Source organism: Cibotium barometz, chromosome 45, assembly GCF_041138505.1.
Source record: "Cibotium barometz isolate CiBa-2024 chromosome 45, ASM4113850v1, whole genome shotgun sequence".
Lineage (NCBI taxonomy): Eukaryota > Viridiplantae > Streptophyta > Polypodiopsida > Cyatheales > Cibotiaceae > Cibotium > Cibotium barometz.
Window position 1 is genome coordinate 44,322,901 of NC_141090.1, and position 17,406 is coordinate 44,340,306.

Below are 17,406 nucleotides of genomic sequence, written 5' to 3' on the forward strand. Positions count from 1 at the left end.
CTTGTGAGTATGGCGTGTACTAAGCAAAGAGCAAACAAGATGCCTTTCAAGACACCGGTTCATTCATCCGGATCTAGTGAATGTACTGACACCGACAATGATGAAGGTCAAGCTCCTCCCGCTGCTCCAGCTAGGAAAGCTTCTCCCGCGCTGCTCGCTCCCAGCTGGAAATGCTCATCCACCTATGCATAAGAAGAGAAGATGGAGACCAAGCACCGCCAATCTTCGTGAAATTAGGTGGTTCCAGAAGAGTCCTGAGTTTATTATACCCAAGGCACCTTTCTCGAGGTTGGTGGTGCGAGAAGTACTCAAGATGGAGACCAGGCACCGCCAATCTTCGTGAAATTAGGTGGTTCCAAAAGAGTCCTGAGTTGATTATACCCAAGGCAACTTTCTCGAGGTTGGTGGTGCGAGAAATACTCAAGATCTACAAAGGAGAAATCACTACAAGTACTTTTCAAGAGATCAAGCATATAATGTGGAGCGATGGTCAGCCTAAGTGTTGCTTGCTCTTCAAGAGGTGGCTGAAAGTTACTTGGTGGATCTCATGCATGATGGTCAACTGTTAGCCATCCATGCCCGACGCATCACACTTAAGCCCTTGGATCTCACTCTTGTTCATAGGATTCATAACAATAGTAATGCATTCAACCTTAACCATGACATGGTTTGAAGAGCTGTGTAAATGCTCGTGTATCATTTTGTGTTTTCACATTTTCCTTCAATTCTACTCAATTAGTTATACTTCATGTGATGTACCGGATTTGGATATTTTAAGTTTCCTTGTTTCCAATGTTGTGTACCGAACTTGTCCATTGATTTGAATATTTTGAGTTTTCTTCATTTCTAATGTCAGGGTATATTCTTATATTTTCATGGAAAAAAATTTGCAAGTGCATGTGCATGTGTAGGTGCTTTTTTATTTGTGCATGTGTAGGAAAAATTGATGCATGGTGTGCATAGATCATAATGGGCTGAAATTTATTATGTGCATAGATCATGTGGCTTACATCATGAGCATGCATGTGCATGTGCAAGTGCTATTTTCTATGATAATATATTTTTTTCCTAGAAAAAATTGATGCATGGTGTGCAGTGATTAGAATGGGTTGAAATTTATCATGTGCATAGATCATATAGTTTACATGTCAGATAAAATATCAGCCCTATCTAAGGCATGTAAGGTCCTTGTCCAAAGGCTCACATGTGTAGATGCCTTCTTTTTTTAATACCAAGTCTATACACGACGCAAGCCTTCGGACAAGGGCCCTACAGACCTTTGATGGGGTTGATATTTTATCTAAGAGGTGTTTCATGATACTTATATGTACACATAAAATTAGAACTCATTCTGATAAGGAAAACTATTTTAAAAATTATCAAATTTATGTATTGAGCTAATTTGGAAAATATATAAATTTTCATCTATAAGTATAGAAGTAACCCTCATTTGATCTCATTTCTCTCTCTCACCTCCAAGAGTATGGCTCGCACCAAGCAAACTACTAGGAGAGTCTGGCCCCCCAAGGTGGGACGTGGAGTACCCCCATCCAACCACCACAATAGCAATATCGCAAGTGTAGGTGGAGGCCTGGCATGGTGGATCTCCGTGAGATTAGGAAATACCAAAAGATGGTGAACCTGCTCGTACCAAAGCTCTCCTTCCAACATGGGGTGTGAGAGATCATGTAGGATTTGTAAGCCCTGATCGAGAACAAGTAAAGTAACTTTGAGCGTCGAAGTAGAACAACTTTTTCCAAACTTGATTTAGTCGAAATAATTTTGAATGCAGCACCCTCTGTAAGTGCTTTAATCTTCAAAAAGTTCTCTGCATACCCCGGAGAGCGTCATGGGGAAAGACTATCACATCATTATGGCAAGTTTTCTAATGTACTCCTTGAGTGTAGAGTCATGAACCCTTCCTTGGCTCCCAGATCTTCCACTCTGCATCGATGTAAATTCATTAAGATACACAATTTCCTGCAAAATAAAATTGATGTCAGCATCGATCATGCAATGCATGGGAGAGGATAATTTTTTTTAGAATGGCCCCAATTTTGATATTTAGGGCCTCTAGGGCTTGTAGACTTGATCCCATGCCATCAGAGGCTGGGAAGTGCACTATCCGAAGGCTCGTGGTGGGAAAGCCTTGATTTTTACAGATTCAAGTCTTCCCAAAGACGCGAGCCTTTGAACAGTACACTTCCCAGCCTCCTTTGATGGGCATGGGATCATACATGTGGGGCCTACATGCCCTAGAGGCCCTAAATATCAAATCTAGGGAACAAAAAAAGTAAAAGGAGATATCTTTTCTGCTTCGTCAAGCTCTTTCTGCAAGGGTGCCTCCAGATCTGCTCCTAGAATGGGTCTGCCACCATCGTCCGCGCGGGCTGGACCACAGGCGTTGCATGTTGTGGTCGAGGTGTCCGAAGAGTTCATTCTACAAGCACTCGAACTCTTCATCTGTGATCTCATATTGAGGAGCTGCATCCTCAATCTACTTCTGGACGGCAATGATAGTAGAGATATCATCTACACTACTTTCATCATATCAACCTACCTCATCAACCTGTGGTAGGGCTTCTTGGTACTCAAAGTCGAAGAAATCATCACTGGCATCTCGCACAAGTATACTATATAGTTCCTCCTCCATCAAGTCCAAGAGCTCCAACACATCATGCATGAGGAGGTACTCCACCCCTTCGATGGTGATGGCACTCAATGAAGCTAGTGGTGGGTCGTGACTTTGGGTTTCATCAGGCTGGATGGATGCAAGCGCCATGCGAGAGCTCTCTGTGGCCTCAACGACGACGACAAGGTCTAGAGTGGTCTCCTTTGACTCAATGAAGCTAGTGGTGGGTCGTGACTTTGGGTTTCATCAGGCTGGATGGATGCAAGCGCCATGCGAGAGCTCTCTGTGGCCTCAACGACGACGACAAGGTCTAGAGTGGTCTCCTTTGGCTCTGTGTCTATGTATTCCACTAGAGGGAGATCCTAGATGTCATCATCATCTAGCTCTTGAACATCAGAGTTCAAGGTGTAAATAGCAAAAGCAATATCCCGCTTAATGAGATCAAGTGGGCTCTGCTCTTCATAGGAGGTTGGGACAGCGATAGTGCAAAAATCTTGTCTGGCATGAGCTAGAGCTCTGTTCACCGCCTTCTTGTGGTTGGATCCACTCTTCATGCTGAAGAGGAACTCCAAATGAATCCAACTCAAGGTAGAATTTGGGATAGAGTAGGTGAAGTCGTCCATTGCATCACAAAATGCAGCTAGCAAGCTAGAGTTTGGGTCTAAGGTAGAGATGACAGCCTCAAGGTCTAAACTCTTGCAAAACCTAGGGTAGATCTGGTCCCCCACGGTGTGCATAGCGAGTGCTGCTAATCCATGCGGCGAAAGCAGGGGAGGCGGCCATGATGGGTAGTGGGGAGAGCTAGCACACAAAGGGAGAGCTAGAGAATAGATAGTATAAATGAGTTTGATCTATAACTTATACTCATATTTATACTTACACTTAAATTTATAATATTTATAATAAATTTATACTTGTCTTTATTATATTACTTACAAATATCTATAAAATTTTATTTATTTTTATACCTTATATTTATACTCTAGTAAATAAAGGACACTTCATTAAAATATAATAAATAATAAATCATACTTCTATTTCATGTTACATTATATTATTATTATTATTATTTTATATTATTTACATAGTTACTTATATTATTATTTACACTTAAATATATACTTAAAGTTATATTTATTTTTAAACTTATATCTGTAGATTTAAAAATTAATGACACTTCATTAAAATAAAACAAATCATACACTTAAAAGTGTCCATAGGCATGGCCACCCTATTCCCTAGCTCTTGACCCCTTTTACATACACTTTATTCTTGGACTTGGGCCCAAATAGACATGAGACTCGTTGACTTATATACACGATCGACCTTTCACACTACACTTAAAAGTGTCCATAAGCATGGCCACCCTATCCCTTGACCCCTTTTACATACACTTTATTCTTGGCCTTGGGCCGCCCAAACAGACATGAGACTCGTTCACTTTGTTACACATATACAATACATGCATACATACAAAAAAACACACAAACACATGCATGTAGAGACAGAGAGGGGTGTGTGATACACAAACCAAATCACTAGAAGTCGGCCATGAAAGGCTTCTCTCTCTCTCTCTCTCTCTTTTCATATCTCTGTCAAGCTTGTTATGCATCGTGCCGTTCAAGTTGGAAAACACGTTACGACATCTATGATCTATGTATGTCGTTTGATAATTCTCTCTGTTGCGCTGGCTCACTCTCACAACGCATTTTCGCATAGAGAAGAAGATTATGTCATGAATAAAGAGATGGCTGAGAATTACAAACAATGTATCATTGAGCTTGTTTGCTTAGACTGGTAATCTCGCATCTCTCAGTCCGATTAAGATTGGTGGTGGTGGTGGGGCAACCGCTTGCGGGCAACGATGACGGAGTTGACCACCTCGTCAAAGGGGTGGAAGACGGAGAGCACGTCAAAGCCTGGGGCCTGGAGCATCTCCTTGTCTACCACGGGGTAAAGGAAAGCCCTGGCCGCATGCGCGCTGCGAACAACCAGTGTGGAGCCGGACCGCATGTGCCGGGCAAGGTGCTCCAGGATGTCGGCCTTGGCCGCCCGCCCCAGGCCCACCAGGGCGGCCAGGAACACCACGTCGTAATCCGCCAGCCTCTCCTTCACCTTCTTCACGTTACGCGTGTGGAAGGCCATGCGAGCGGACAGGTCCGGGTGGGCGTGCACCAGCCCGCGCGCCAGCACGTTGGCGTCGGCGTCCAAGTCGTAGTTGTCGAAAGTCGCCCACGGCATGTGGTGCAAAGCCAGCACGATCGACGTCAGTGGCATCGGCCCAGACCCTACAAACGCCACACGCTTGAACATGGACGCCGAGCCGTTACCCGCCTGGCACAGCTGCCTGAACTCTAGCACCGCCAGCTTCCTGTAGTTGCCGTAGTAGGGAAAGAGGTGCAGCTGCGCGTGCGGTTGCGGCAAGCGGCCTAGCAGCTCGGCGTAGTGGCGCTCCAGCAGGCCCTCTGCCCGCCCGCACAGCTGGATGAGGTCAGCACGCACCGCTTGGGCGTTGGCGCTGAGGTGTTTGGCTACATCGATGCTGCAGGGGCGTAGGCACAGCGCCACCAGCTCGGAGAAAAGGGCATTCACCGTCTCCGATGGGCGCAGGTTGTCGAGCTTGGAGATCTGGGCGTGCAGCTCCAGCATGCTCTCCACTAGCAGCTCCGGAGAAATAGTAGCCTCCACTTGTGGTTGTGGAGAGGAGGAAAGGGGATTGGGCACGTCTTCTTCTCGCTCTATGATCATGATTCCCGTCAGGAACTTTGGCTTGTGGAGGGCTTGCGACTCCACACGCCCATATAAAGGCTCCTGATTGCCCTGCGTGGTGACTGTGTGCCGTGAGGGTCCAACGCAACACCCACTCCACGAGCCCTCCACAAGTCTTCCACGCTCCCCCAAAAGTCGGCACTAGGCGCCTATGACTATGGCCCAGCCTTATTATGGTTTGTTACACGCACATATCAATTATTATTATTGAGTGCCTAGGTTTAATTACAATTAGCTTACTTGATACGATTCTAAGAGATTTTATTTGTGTACCTCCATGTTTTTCAAGATCATCATGTTCAATGCACCTTATTTATTTATTTTTAACCTTTCAAGTCTCCATTGATGACTGCTTTATTTCCTTAAACTAGAGGCTTCTATTCAACAATTTGATGGCAAGTGATAGTTGCTTAATTATTTTGAGAACTACAACTTTTTATTATATAAATCTGCACATTAGAATTGTTAAGATTATCTCGTAACTCTCCCACAAGTATTCCATAATTCTCCTACATGTTTTGTTGTTGTTATCATTATTATTATAATGTGGATTTACCCATGAATCACTCCATGATTTGATTTACATGTGAGGCATTGGTATGCCATGCAAATTTTCATATACATCAAGAGTTCACTTGTCAATATTAGTACTATCAAGACAAATTTCTTCACAATGATTCCAACATTTATGGATAACTTTTTTAGATTCTTTTCGTAAAGAACACGAATTGTTTACAATTATGGGACCTTGTTTGGACATAATTTTTTGTTATCTTTCCTACTCAAAGTCTCCAAATCCAGAAAACAATAATGGGGGGGGGCAATAGTTGAGCCAATATCTTTGTTTTATAATAGAGGGAAAAAGGACTCGAGAGATATAAACACAAACTTGATAGCTTTACGGCAAAAATAAAAAAAGCATTGCAATTTGACTAGGTAGAAATTATTATTCTTAAAATCTCTCTCTCTCTCTCTCTCTCTCTCTCTCTCTTTCTCTCTCTCTCTCTCTCCACCAAAAAATCAAAGATGGTGTGAAGTATGCTATAGGGGAAAGGATTGCCAAATACCCTTTTGGGTCAAGGCAACAGTGCATACAATCAATAGACGTTACACCAAGGTGGTGAAGGGGATGACTCCTAAACATGCCCACTCTGGTAAGAAGCCTTTACTATCATTTCAAAACAAGTGAAACTTTATGCATGTTCCAAACTCATCAAGGATCAAGTGGCATGCCAAAAGAAGAAAGTGTTTTGCCACCCTAAGTTAACATGTTTCATGATTTTATGTATGAACAATCCCTTAAAATTGTGCAAGGAATATTTGCCTGTGCTTTATGGTAGTGTAAAGATTTTAGAAAATTTCAAGAAAGCTTCCATTTATATCAAGTCCTCTAAGAGGAATTTGATGAGGTTGAGGTAGATAAATGGAAGAGAAAAAAATTGCCAACTTATGCTTCTCACTTCTATCTATTATTTAGTTACATATAAAGAGATAAGCCATGCGTGAAAATTCACATATAAAGAGATAAGCCATGCATAAAAATTCACATATCTAAACTTCATTTGGAATATATCTTTTGTTATGAGCTTCATACACCAATTATGATAACATTTCTCCTTGTCACAAGCGCATCTGAGATAAAATATCACTTTTAATTCTTATTAGACATCTACATCTGAATCTTATAGATTACATATCTATGTAAGGTTCCAAAAGAAGAAAAATATTCTTTAATAAATATTTATAATTTACAAATATTTTCCTTTAATTTTAAAAATCACATACAATTATGCCCACGTAAATTTCAATTTTCAAGCAAATACCTTTTATGTGAAAAAGATTAATCTTATAAACCATTATATTTGATACGATGTAGGAACTTATGAAAAATTTTATAATATTCTTCCTCTAAATCAAGTTTTTATAATTAAAAAATAAAAAATTTAAATTTTAATAGTAATAATGGTATTTGATATTATATATACCATGATATTTGATATAATGTAGGAACTTAAGAAAATTTTTATAATCCCCTTTCTCTAAATTAATTTTTTATTTTAAAAAATCTAAATTTTAATTTTAATGGTAATATTGGTCTCAAGATCTTCATATTTGTGTGTAGTGAAGAACCACTAATGAAAAACTTGAAAGCTAAGATATGCGGAAACACCATAAAAGCTTGCATGTAGTAAAGAAGATATACATACAAGATCATGATGCCTAAGTGATTTAGCTTGTCATCACCAAGAAGATAGAAATAGCCTTCCATTATAGTTCCATAAGCCCAATGTATGAAAGTCAAAGGCTCCAAGATTTTCCAAAAGATAGAATTTCTAAAAATAGCCATAATGGCACATGAGCCCCTTTTATACTTGAGCCCATAACCATAATCCCTAAATCTAACTAATGAAGTTGCTACTTCATTACAAACCATCCCTTCCCAGAGATTTATTTCCTTAAAATCTATAATATATACAATTATACATCAATGAGAAGTGAAGGTTCCATCATCATGTCCATAAGGCCATAAAAATAGATGAAAAGATCTCCAAAAGTAGCCATGCTGATAGCATAGCTGGTGTAGAACTAGATCCTTCAAGTATGAGAAACGAAATGTCCTTAGTCTTACGTATGGTCCCGTGAATAAAGCCTCCAAAGAAATGATTGAGTGAGCCTTTTTAAACAACCCTTAACAATGATACAACAATGCTACCAAACAAGAGATTTAATAAAAATAAATACAAAACTTCAACCCATAAGCTTTGACTACCCAATGAAGAATAACAAGAAATCCACATGTAGGAAACTATCATGACATCCATGTCATAGTTGAAAGCCCTTGAAATTCCTTCACGAAATTACCTTAAAATGGGTTGGAAATGAGTTATACAACAATGAGCCTTGAATTTAAGCCTAGAAAGATTTATAAGCTTTGACTACCCAATGAAGAATACCCATTAATCCACATGTAGGAAACTATCATGACATCCATTGAAATTCCTTCATGATGAAAACACCTAGAAATGGGCTACAAATGAGTTATACACAATACCTAAACATCCCCACATCATAATTCTTGATGAAGTAATGAAGTACCACATACCTAATCTTGATGTCCCATACCACCAAGAGGTATGTCTTCAATCTAGCAGCACATAGCTCTATGAAATGCAAGAGAGTAGATACAATGCTCTACACAAGAGCTTGAGAGTGCCCCATGTCCCTATTATATAGCAAGTGACTCTTGACTCTCCATTTCCAAAGTGACTCTTGACCTTCCATTTCTAGAGTGAATCTTGGCCTTCCATTTCCAGAGTGACTCTTGACCTTCCATTTCCATGTGTGACCTTTGGTTGCTTGATCCTAACCCCAACCCAAGGTTAGGCCTAACCCTAGTCCCACTAGAGCATGTTCCCATGCTTCCATGTTTACATGCCTAGGGTGGGTTAGCCTCCTAGTATATGCACATGATGTGCACATAACATACTTTTTCTCTCTCAAAACATTGCACTCTTGCAATGAAAAGAAGGAAACTTGCACCTGAATGTTCTTAACTGACTCCCAAGTTGAATCCTCGATTTTCCTATCTTTACAATTAATTTTAACCCTCAGGGATTAAATGATTATGAAGTTTCCTTTCCTTGAATTCAAGTACCTTTTCAGGTTCATGTGGACCACAGTATAAATCCTCAACCTCAACGAGTTCTTGAGGAGAAACTATGTTATCCTCACCTCCCAGCTTCTCTTTCAGTCTGTTGACATGAAAGACTAGATGAACTCTGACATGTGGAGGTAGTTTTAGCTCATATGCAACCGTGCTAGTCCCACGTATAACTCGGAATGGACCACAATATCTAGGAGATAATTTTGAGCACTTTTTTGTTGAGACAAAGTTTGAGAATCTTTAGGAACTTTTACATAAACCAATGCTCCTAGCTCAAAAGATCGAGGTGAGCGTCCCCTATCAGCATAAAATCGTGCTTTATCTTTAGCACTCTTGATAGAATCCTAAGATTGGGTTGGCATTTCCTGCATATCATGCAAGAAATCCCTCGATGCATCAAGCTCAATGTCCTTAAGACCGACATTAACAGGTGCCCTGGGTTGATACCCATACATAAGCATGAACGAACTATAACCAGTAGCCTTATGCTTAGAACTGTTATAGGCAAATTCCATCATTGGAACATACTTTTCCCACCTTGATGGTTTTCTAGAGATATACGCATGAAGCATATCCTCTAAAATCTGATTCACATGCTCTGTTTGCCCATTAAACTGCGGGTGATCAGAGGAACTCGTACTCAAAGTAGTTTCCAATTTCTTGAAAACTTCCTGCCAAAAATGAGCTATGAACTTAGATTCCCGATCATTTATCCAAATCTATACTTAAGCCATCTCGAGAGATCTTATAACCTAAGTATAACAATTCCTTTTTGAAGAAATCACACTTAGATAATTTACAATACAAATTCTCCTTCATGAGGTTTCCTAGAATCTCTCTAAGATGATCCTCATGCTCAGCCAAAGTTTTACTTTATATCAAAATGTCATCTAAGAAAACTACCATGCATTTTCCTAAAGTAGTTTTAGGAACATCTTCCTTTGTAATACGAATCTGATGATAATCAGTTCGCAAATCAAGCTTGTGAAATACTTAGCTCCTTGCAGCCTATCAATAAGATCATCTGATCTAAGCAATGAGTATTTGTTTTTAATTGTAATCTTGTTAAGACATTTGTAATTAATACACATCCACTAGGTACGTTGATCTTTTTTCTCTTAACCAGGAGAACTGGTGCACCCCAAGGAGACTTACTTGGTTTAATCTAACCCATCCTCAAGTATTCAGCTAGTTGCTTAGCTACCTCATCTTCCTTAGTCTAGTTAAGGCGATATGAAGGAATACTAATAGGTACTACACCCACCACTAGCTTAATTTTATGATCCACCTCTCGTTAAAGAGGTAATCCGTGACGTAACTCATCAGGAAATACATCTTGAAATTCGCTCTTAATGGAATTTAACACTTTACTTTCCCAAACATCTAAAGAAACAATGTTGACATCAAAATGAGCACATGATGACACTGGATCCATAACCAATTGGAAAAGTTCATAGTTAAAAAGATTTTCCATTAACTCATGCTCATTAATGAAAGTTTCCTTGGGTACAACAACATTTCCCTTAGGAGTAACAAGGTTTCCATTGTGACAGATAGACATCAAATGTTTGACCCAGTCAACAAAAAAAAATCTTTATTTTTTTAATGAAACCATTCCATCCCTAAAATGATGTTTACATGACCCAAGCTCGTGACATAAAAATCAAGTCTTTCTAAGTATAGCTAGATGTCTAGCAGCAGTTTTGACACCTTCTTGTCCCAGAATTGAACTTGTCCTCTAGCCATCCTGACCTTATACATGTGATCATTCTTTGTGGTTTCCAACTTCATTCTATGTACCACAATGTTGTCAATAAAATTGTGAGTACTATCAGGATCAAATAATATATGAACCTGATGTCCATTTACTGTTCCATAAACACAAAAATATTCGTTTGGACCAAAAACGTCTTTATTAAAAGTACAATCTGGACATTGGCTTCCTTTAAGATGCATAATATTTACTTCAAAAAATTTACCTTGAAGTTTTGTAATATTCATAGATTTCTTTGGCATAAACTTCTTCGGTGCCACCTTTGGCCCAAGCGCCGAAGGTGTTGTAGCTTCATTCAAAGAACATAATTTCTTCGTGTGTCCCTTTTCTTTGCATTTGAAACATGTGAGATTATCCTTACTCACAAATTTCGGCTTCTTACTGGCGTTGTTAGAATTTTTTGGTTTTGGTGTAAAAACCATCTTCCTTTTTTTTCACTCTTTGAAAAAGTGAATGTGGATCTCTTTTCATTAGACGATGGTTTTGAAGTGTTGACACCGACTATTGTCTTATGAAAAACCTGAGCTGCCTGAATAGCATCCTCAGCTGTTTTGACTTTGCTTTTTTTTAAAGAGAGTAGATATAATGCTCTATACAAGAGAACATTTCTTGAGAGTGCCCCATGCCCCTATTAAATAGGAGAGCTCTCAAGTGACTCTCGACTCTCCATTTCCAAAGTGACTCTTGACCTTCTATTTCCAAAGTGGCTCTTGGCCTTCCATTTCCAGAGTGACTCTTGCAAGGCCTTCCATTCCCATATGTGCCTCTTGGTTGCCTGACCCTAACCTTAACCTAAGGTTAGGCCTAACCCTAGTCCCACTAGAGCATGTTCCCATGCTCCCATATTCACATGCCTAGGGTGGGTTAGCCTCCTAGTATATGTACATGATGTGCACATAACACCATGTAGCTTCATCCAAGGGTAAATGCGTCCATTTGATGAGGAACTCCTCTATGCTTATATTTCTCATTGACTCTCTTGTCCTTCTTCCCACAATACTCTTTGACTCATAAAGGATTTCTCCATCTTCATCCATAGGTGGAATCTCTTCCACTTCTTGACGTACAAAACCCACATTCTTCTTGAGATTAGATGCATGGAATACATTATGGATTTTTGTAGAAGAAGGGAGGTCAAGCTTGTAGGCCAAATCACCCACCCTTTGAGTACTAGGTATGGACCATAGCACCTATGAGAAAACTTGAGATTAGTGGAACCCTTGAGAGTGTTGTGGTAGCTCTTTTGTAGCTTTAAAGAGTGAATAATCACTTGTGACTATCAAGTCATCCACATAAATCACAATCACCACCATACCATTTTGTGTCTTCTTTACATATAGTGAAAAATCTAAAATTTCCACATGAAATCTAATGCTAATGAGATACTTGCTAATCCTATCACTCTATGCGTGTGGTACTTGCTTCAGCCCATATAATTACTTTTTCAATTTGGATATACCTAATCCTATGGTTATTCTATAAACACCTCTTCTTGCAACTCTCCATTCAAGAGATGAATTCCCAACTCATCATTAAGACTCTTTGAACTAGATGATTCATAACCTATATTTCCAATCCCAACGTCACTCTCAGTGGTGCTGACATCATCATGTCTCGATCTCTTTGACCATGGACTCACATTATTTACTACTAGATATCTCATGTGGCCCGCCCATACGTGCTAGTAGACTCCTCCAATGGTAAGTGCATATCCACATTGGCATCAATGTCATCAACCATAACACTCTCATTTTCCTTGTACCAACTAGACATCTCATCAAATATCATATCAAGACTAATGGGTATTTTATCACTAGACTTTAACACTTGTACGCTTTTCTGTCTTGTGCGTCCCAATGAATACACACTTTTCTACCTTCAGAGCCAATCTTTTTCTCTTCTCATCAGGTACATGTGTACATAAGCCACATAACCAAAAACTTTCAAGTTTCCAATGTTAGGTCTATATCTAATCATCCTCATAACCAAAAACTTTCAAGTTTCCAATGTTAGGTCTATATCCAATGTTAGGTCTATATCCAATCATCCTCATCTATGGTGTGCTCTCATAAATAGTTATTATAGGTGTCTTGTTCAACAAGTACCCTATTGTTACACATGCTTCTTTCCACCAATAGTAATTTGGCATACTCTTCTCATTAAGCATGGCTTGTGCTATCTCACCAATGACTATTCTTTCTCTCAACAACTCCATTTTGTTGAGGTGTGTACCATGTAAGTTACCTTTATATCCCATGATCTTTAAAGAAGAAATCATCAAATACATGTGAGGTGAACTCACCTCCACCATCTTTCCTCAAACATTTGATCCACTATCCACATTTCTTCTCAACATATTCTTTGAACACTTTGAACTTCCCAAATGCTTCACCTTTTTCCCTTAAGAAATAGATCCATGTCATTCTACTATAGTCATCAATGAAGGTGACATAAAACCTACAACCATTTATGGATGGGGTTTGTGTTAGACCCCAAATATCACTATGAATGATTTCCAAAGTCCTCCTAGTCATTTGACCATCCTTTGGAAATGGAAGTCTTGCATGTTTCCTAAATTAACATGCATCACATACATGATTGCTTCCATTATACTTGAATCTTGGCAAACCACTGACAATCCCTTTGGTTTGCATAGACTTTAACTTTTGGATATTCACATGTCCAATTATCTTATGCCACATATTAATGTCATGCACAGTGCCATGGCTATGTGAAAACATGGCTGATTTTAACTTCGGAATACCTACATCCAAAGTGAATAGTCTTCCTTCCTTTTGTCCCTTTGCAATAATATTGCATCCATTCTTGAAGTCCTCAACAAAGTAACCATACTAATTGAACCTTACTTACAATCCTTGCTCAACAATTTGACCTATGGATGCAAGGATGTTTAGTGTGATTGATGGCATATACAACACATTCAACATTGTCTTCACCCTGCCAATCGTCATGCATCTTCAATGGCACACTACCAACATGAGTAATGAGATGTTGCATATCATCTCTGGAACCACATATCCCTATGTTTGTGTGGGCAACTTTCTATTAAACCATTCACCTAACATGTCATATAATTCGATGCACTAGAATCCATGTATTAAGTATCATCTTCTTCATTATGTGAAGTCATAGTGCCCATCACATGCTTCATCTCGCTAGAATCCATGTACTAAGTATCATAATGTGATGGGCACTATGACTTCACATAATGAAGTCATAGTTCCCATCATATGCTTCATTGCAAACAAATGATCTTCATTCCGTTGACTTGCATTGCTAGAAGATGCATAGTTACCATGCTGAATTTTGCCACTTCTAGCCATGCAAGTCAACGGAATGAAGATCATTTGTTTGCAATATGTCTCTGTAACATTCCCTAGCCATATGTCTAATCTTACCACAATTATGACACTCAATGCACTTCCATACTATTGTTGAGGTTGCCATCTATATCTTCCTCTAGAATTCGATCTCCCCCTGCCTCGAGAGTATGACTCTTTACATCCTCGTGTACCATACAAGGGCTGAAAATTCTATTGTTATTGTGGTGATATATCCTACCAATCATGTCCACCTAAACATCCTCTAAATGAGGATCTCCCCATGGTTCTTGCACCTATTTGTGTGTAAAATGCATGGTCCCTTACACGCCCACTACAGTGATGTACCCAATCCAAGATTCAACTTTGTCATAATAAGCAGTGAAATTAACTCTTCTCATAGTGATAGAAGTGTCAAATGATTTGTACTCCTTGACCAAACCTTTTAACATAAAAGCAAATAAATCATGATTATCCACCATTGGTGCATTGATAGACGTTAATGCATCTACACATGCTTTGATCTCCTACACAATCATGCACACTCCTATTGTTATGTGTTATACTTGTTTTAACTCTGGATCTTCCTTGTCTTTGTGTCCATGTCGTACATCTTCACCAATGTATCCCATGCATCCTTAGGATTATCTACATCATGGACATGACATAACATAAATTAAGATGTAATGCAATACCTTAAATGCTCTTTCTGACCAATTTCTATGTGCAATAAATTGTGCTAGAGTTATAATTATTGCTCTACAGGAACCCTTGGCTCCATTTCTTCACCTATCATCACTGAACTCCAAAGCCCTTTGGCTTTCAAGAAGTTTATTATGCGATACTTCCAAATATGGAAGTTGTTCTTATCAAGCTTTTCACCAAAAGATTTTATCTGGACCATCATTCATCTTGGCCAACCACAAGGCACACAATAAATCAACTCAATGTAATGCGATACAATGTACATCACTCAACCACAAGCACATGTAATCACTTGCCCAATGTGAATGCCAACTGCTAATACATATACATGCACAAATCCCATCAATGTAGTGTTAACGCCACTTGTACATTCACTTGCTCAATGCAAAAACACTCCAGAAACCATTCTCAAACCATGTACATGTCCATATTGCACTCCCATATGCTTATTTGCTCTATACATATACATATAGTTGTATTAGACATCAAATAGCACAAAAATTATCATGTCAAAATTTTTTAAGCTCCAAATTAATCCTTGTTGAGATGTCAAGCTCAACACAACCTGACACTTATGATATGCTTGGGTGACCATTTTCCCACTTACATCACACTGGTGTGTTTGGTAGGATGCTGACATGATAAATCTTGGCCAGTGATTCTATAGTTGTACTAGACCAGCTAGTCCACCATTGGGTTATGGCATACTTATCTTGCCAACTCACTCACGTGTAGCATGCTCACATTATGGACCGTATATGTACATAATACTTTAGTACTTATTTTGTATTTCCCTTATCTTTTGGTAGAACCCTTTTGTTGTGAAGAAGAAGAAGAGCAATTTCTTAGCCTCTCATCTTGTGTGTTCTCTTCTAGGATTTGTGTGAGTGTATGTGCTTGCAAGAGCTCAAGCTCTCTTCCTCCCTGTATCTTTTCATGGTATCAGAGAGCCTGGTTCATGCTAAGAAGATGAACGGCGGCAAGCACGAGAACCATAGGAAGCAGTACGAGCATAAGAGCTTTACCTACTCTTCCCCCTTTGTGTTGTCTACTACACCCTTGTTTTGGGAGCTCTTTGGGAGGCATTGGTAAACAAACTCCGATTGAGGAGCTAGCTTTGCGGAAGCAGAGCTGCAAGGCAACTATATTGTCCTATGGGCAAAAATTTTTGCGACCAAAAATGCGTTTTGGGCACGTCTTGACCTATGTTTTTCAGTTCGCAAGGCATTCACATGCACTATCAGCGCGCACGTAAGTTTCGATTCTCTCCCTAATTCTATTTTTGGAATTGCACAGGGAGGGAATTTGGTTGTATAGGCATTGTGTGAAATGCAAAGAGGTCTTACAAGTGCTATTGGGTGTATGTATGCAAATCGAGGTCATTGGTTGAGTGACATTTTAGGTACAGTATAGTACCGCTCTACTGCGGAGAATACAACAGTTTGTGCAGGTTAAACAAGAGTGCTATTTTTGGTGAGATTTGTTGCAGACAAGATGTCAAACGATGGAATTAACTAATTTGTTACAGAGAAGCTTGACAAAAATAACTTCCATGCTTTTTTGAGAAATGTGGTGCCAAAGAGCACAAGGAAGAGGTTGGGAGTGAGTAAGGTACAAGGTCATCTAGCAAGTTACCACATCATCAAAGCTAATTTATCCCACATGAGCTCTCGAGCAATTTAATAGCCATCTCATATAAAAGAGGCACCTTCAAGAAATGTAAACACAGTCAACTTATCTTAAGCAATCAACCATTGGAGCATTTCTGAGTAAGTCTCTCGTGCATTTGTCATTTTTGTCATTCAGTTAATATCTTAATCATGTTTAGTTTTGCATTTTGTCGTCCTTATTAGCAAGCTAGATTGCTCTAGATCCATGATTCTTATTACGGTATCAGAGTAGGTTGAGAAAGCTAGCATAGGAGGCTTGCATTAGCATAGGGCTAGAATAGGAGTGCATTGCATATTCATCCTTGCTTTGTGAAGTGGTCCAGAGAAAATAGAGGGCTGTTGAGCAAGCAAGTAGATGGAGCATACAAGGATGCATATTATAACTTTGCATCAAGAAGAAGAAGAAGAAGAGAATTCCATCTGCTAAAGCAAGGTGTGAAGGCACACGATTATCTACCATGAATCTACCTCAGCTACCCATAGAGTAGTCACTTGACAAGATTTGGTCACCGTTGCCTTCAGCCATTTTTGAGCACCTCTGCTCTAGAAAAAATCAACCAGAAAATGCCCCAAAATCCACGCCATCAAGCCATATGGCTGCAGCTACTGGCTGCGTGCGCGCCTGCTGGCGACGCCCTTACATGTCATCACTACCAAAACACTCAAGGCAATATTGCTGAGCACCAACCATGCTACCACAAGGTCATCTTCATGAGCTGATATTCCTATCGAATCTGCCCTCTGTTTTAAGATTCCCTGCACACAGTCTTGCCTTGGTCCATCGACGTCGAGCCCGACAGCTGTTGCTACTGAAGACATGTAGCCTTGAAGATAAGGTTTATGTTTTTAAT

At 39.6% G+C, this 17,406-nt stretch overlaps 1 protein-coding gene across 1 annotated transcript; it reads right to left on the reverse strand.

The window, feature by feature from the left end:
• Positions 1-4,347: 4,347 nt before the first annotated feature.
• Positions 4,348-5,535, reverse strand: LOC147612806 (nicotianamine synthase-like). Its single transcript, XM_086783445.1, has one exon. The coding sequence runs from the start codon at positions 5,378-5,380 to the stop codon at positions 4,454-4,456; it is 927 nt and encodes a 308-aa protein (XP_086639571.1). The 5' UTR covers positions 5,381-5,535; the 3' UTR covers positions 4,348-4,453.
• Between the last annotated feature and the right edge of the window lie 11,871 nt (positions 5,536-17,406).

Excerpts from the sequence above, each read along its gene's own strand:
- LOC147612806 (XM_086783445.1), bottom strand. The coding sequence starts at position 5,380 with ATGATCATAGAGCGAGAAGAAGACGTGCCCAATCCCCTTTCCTCCTCT.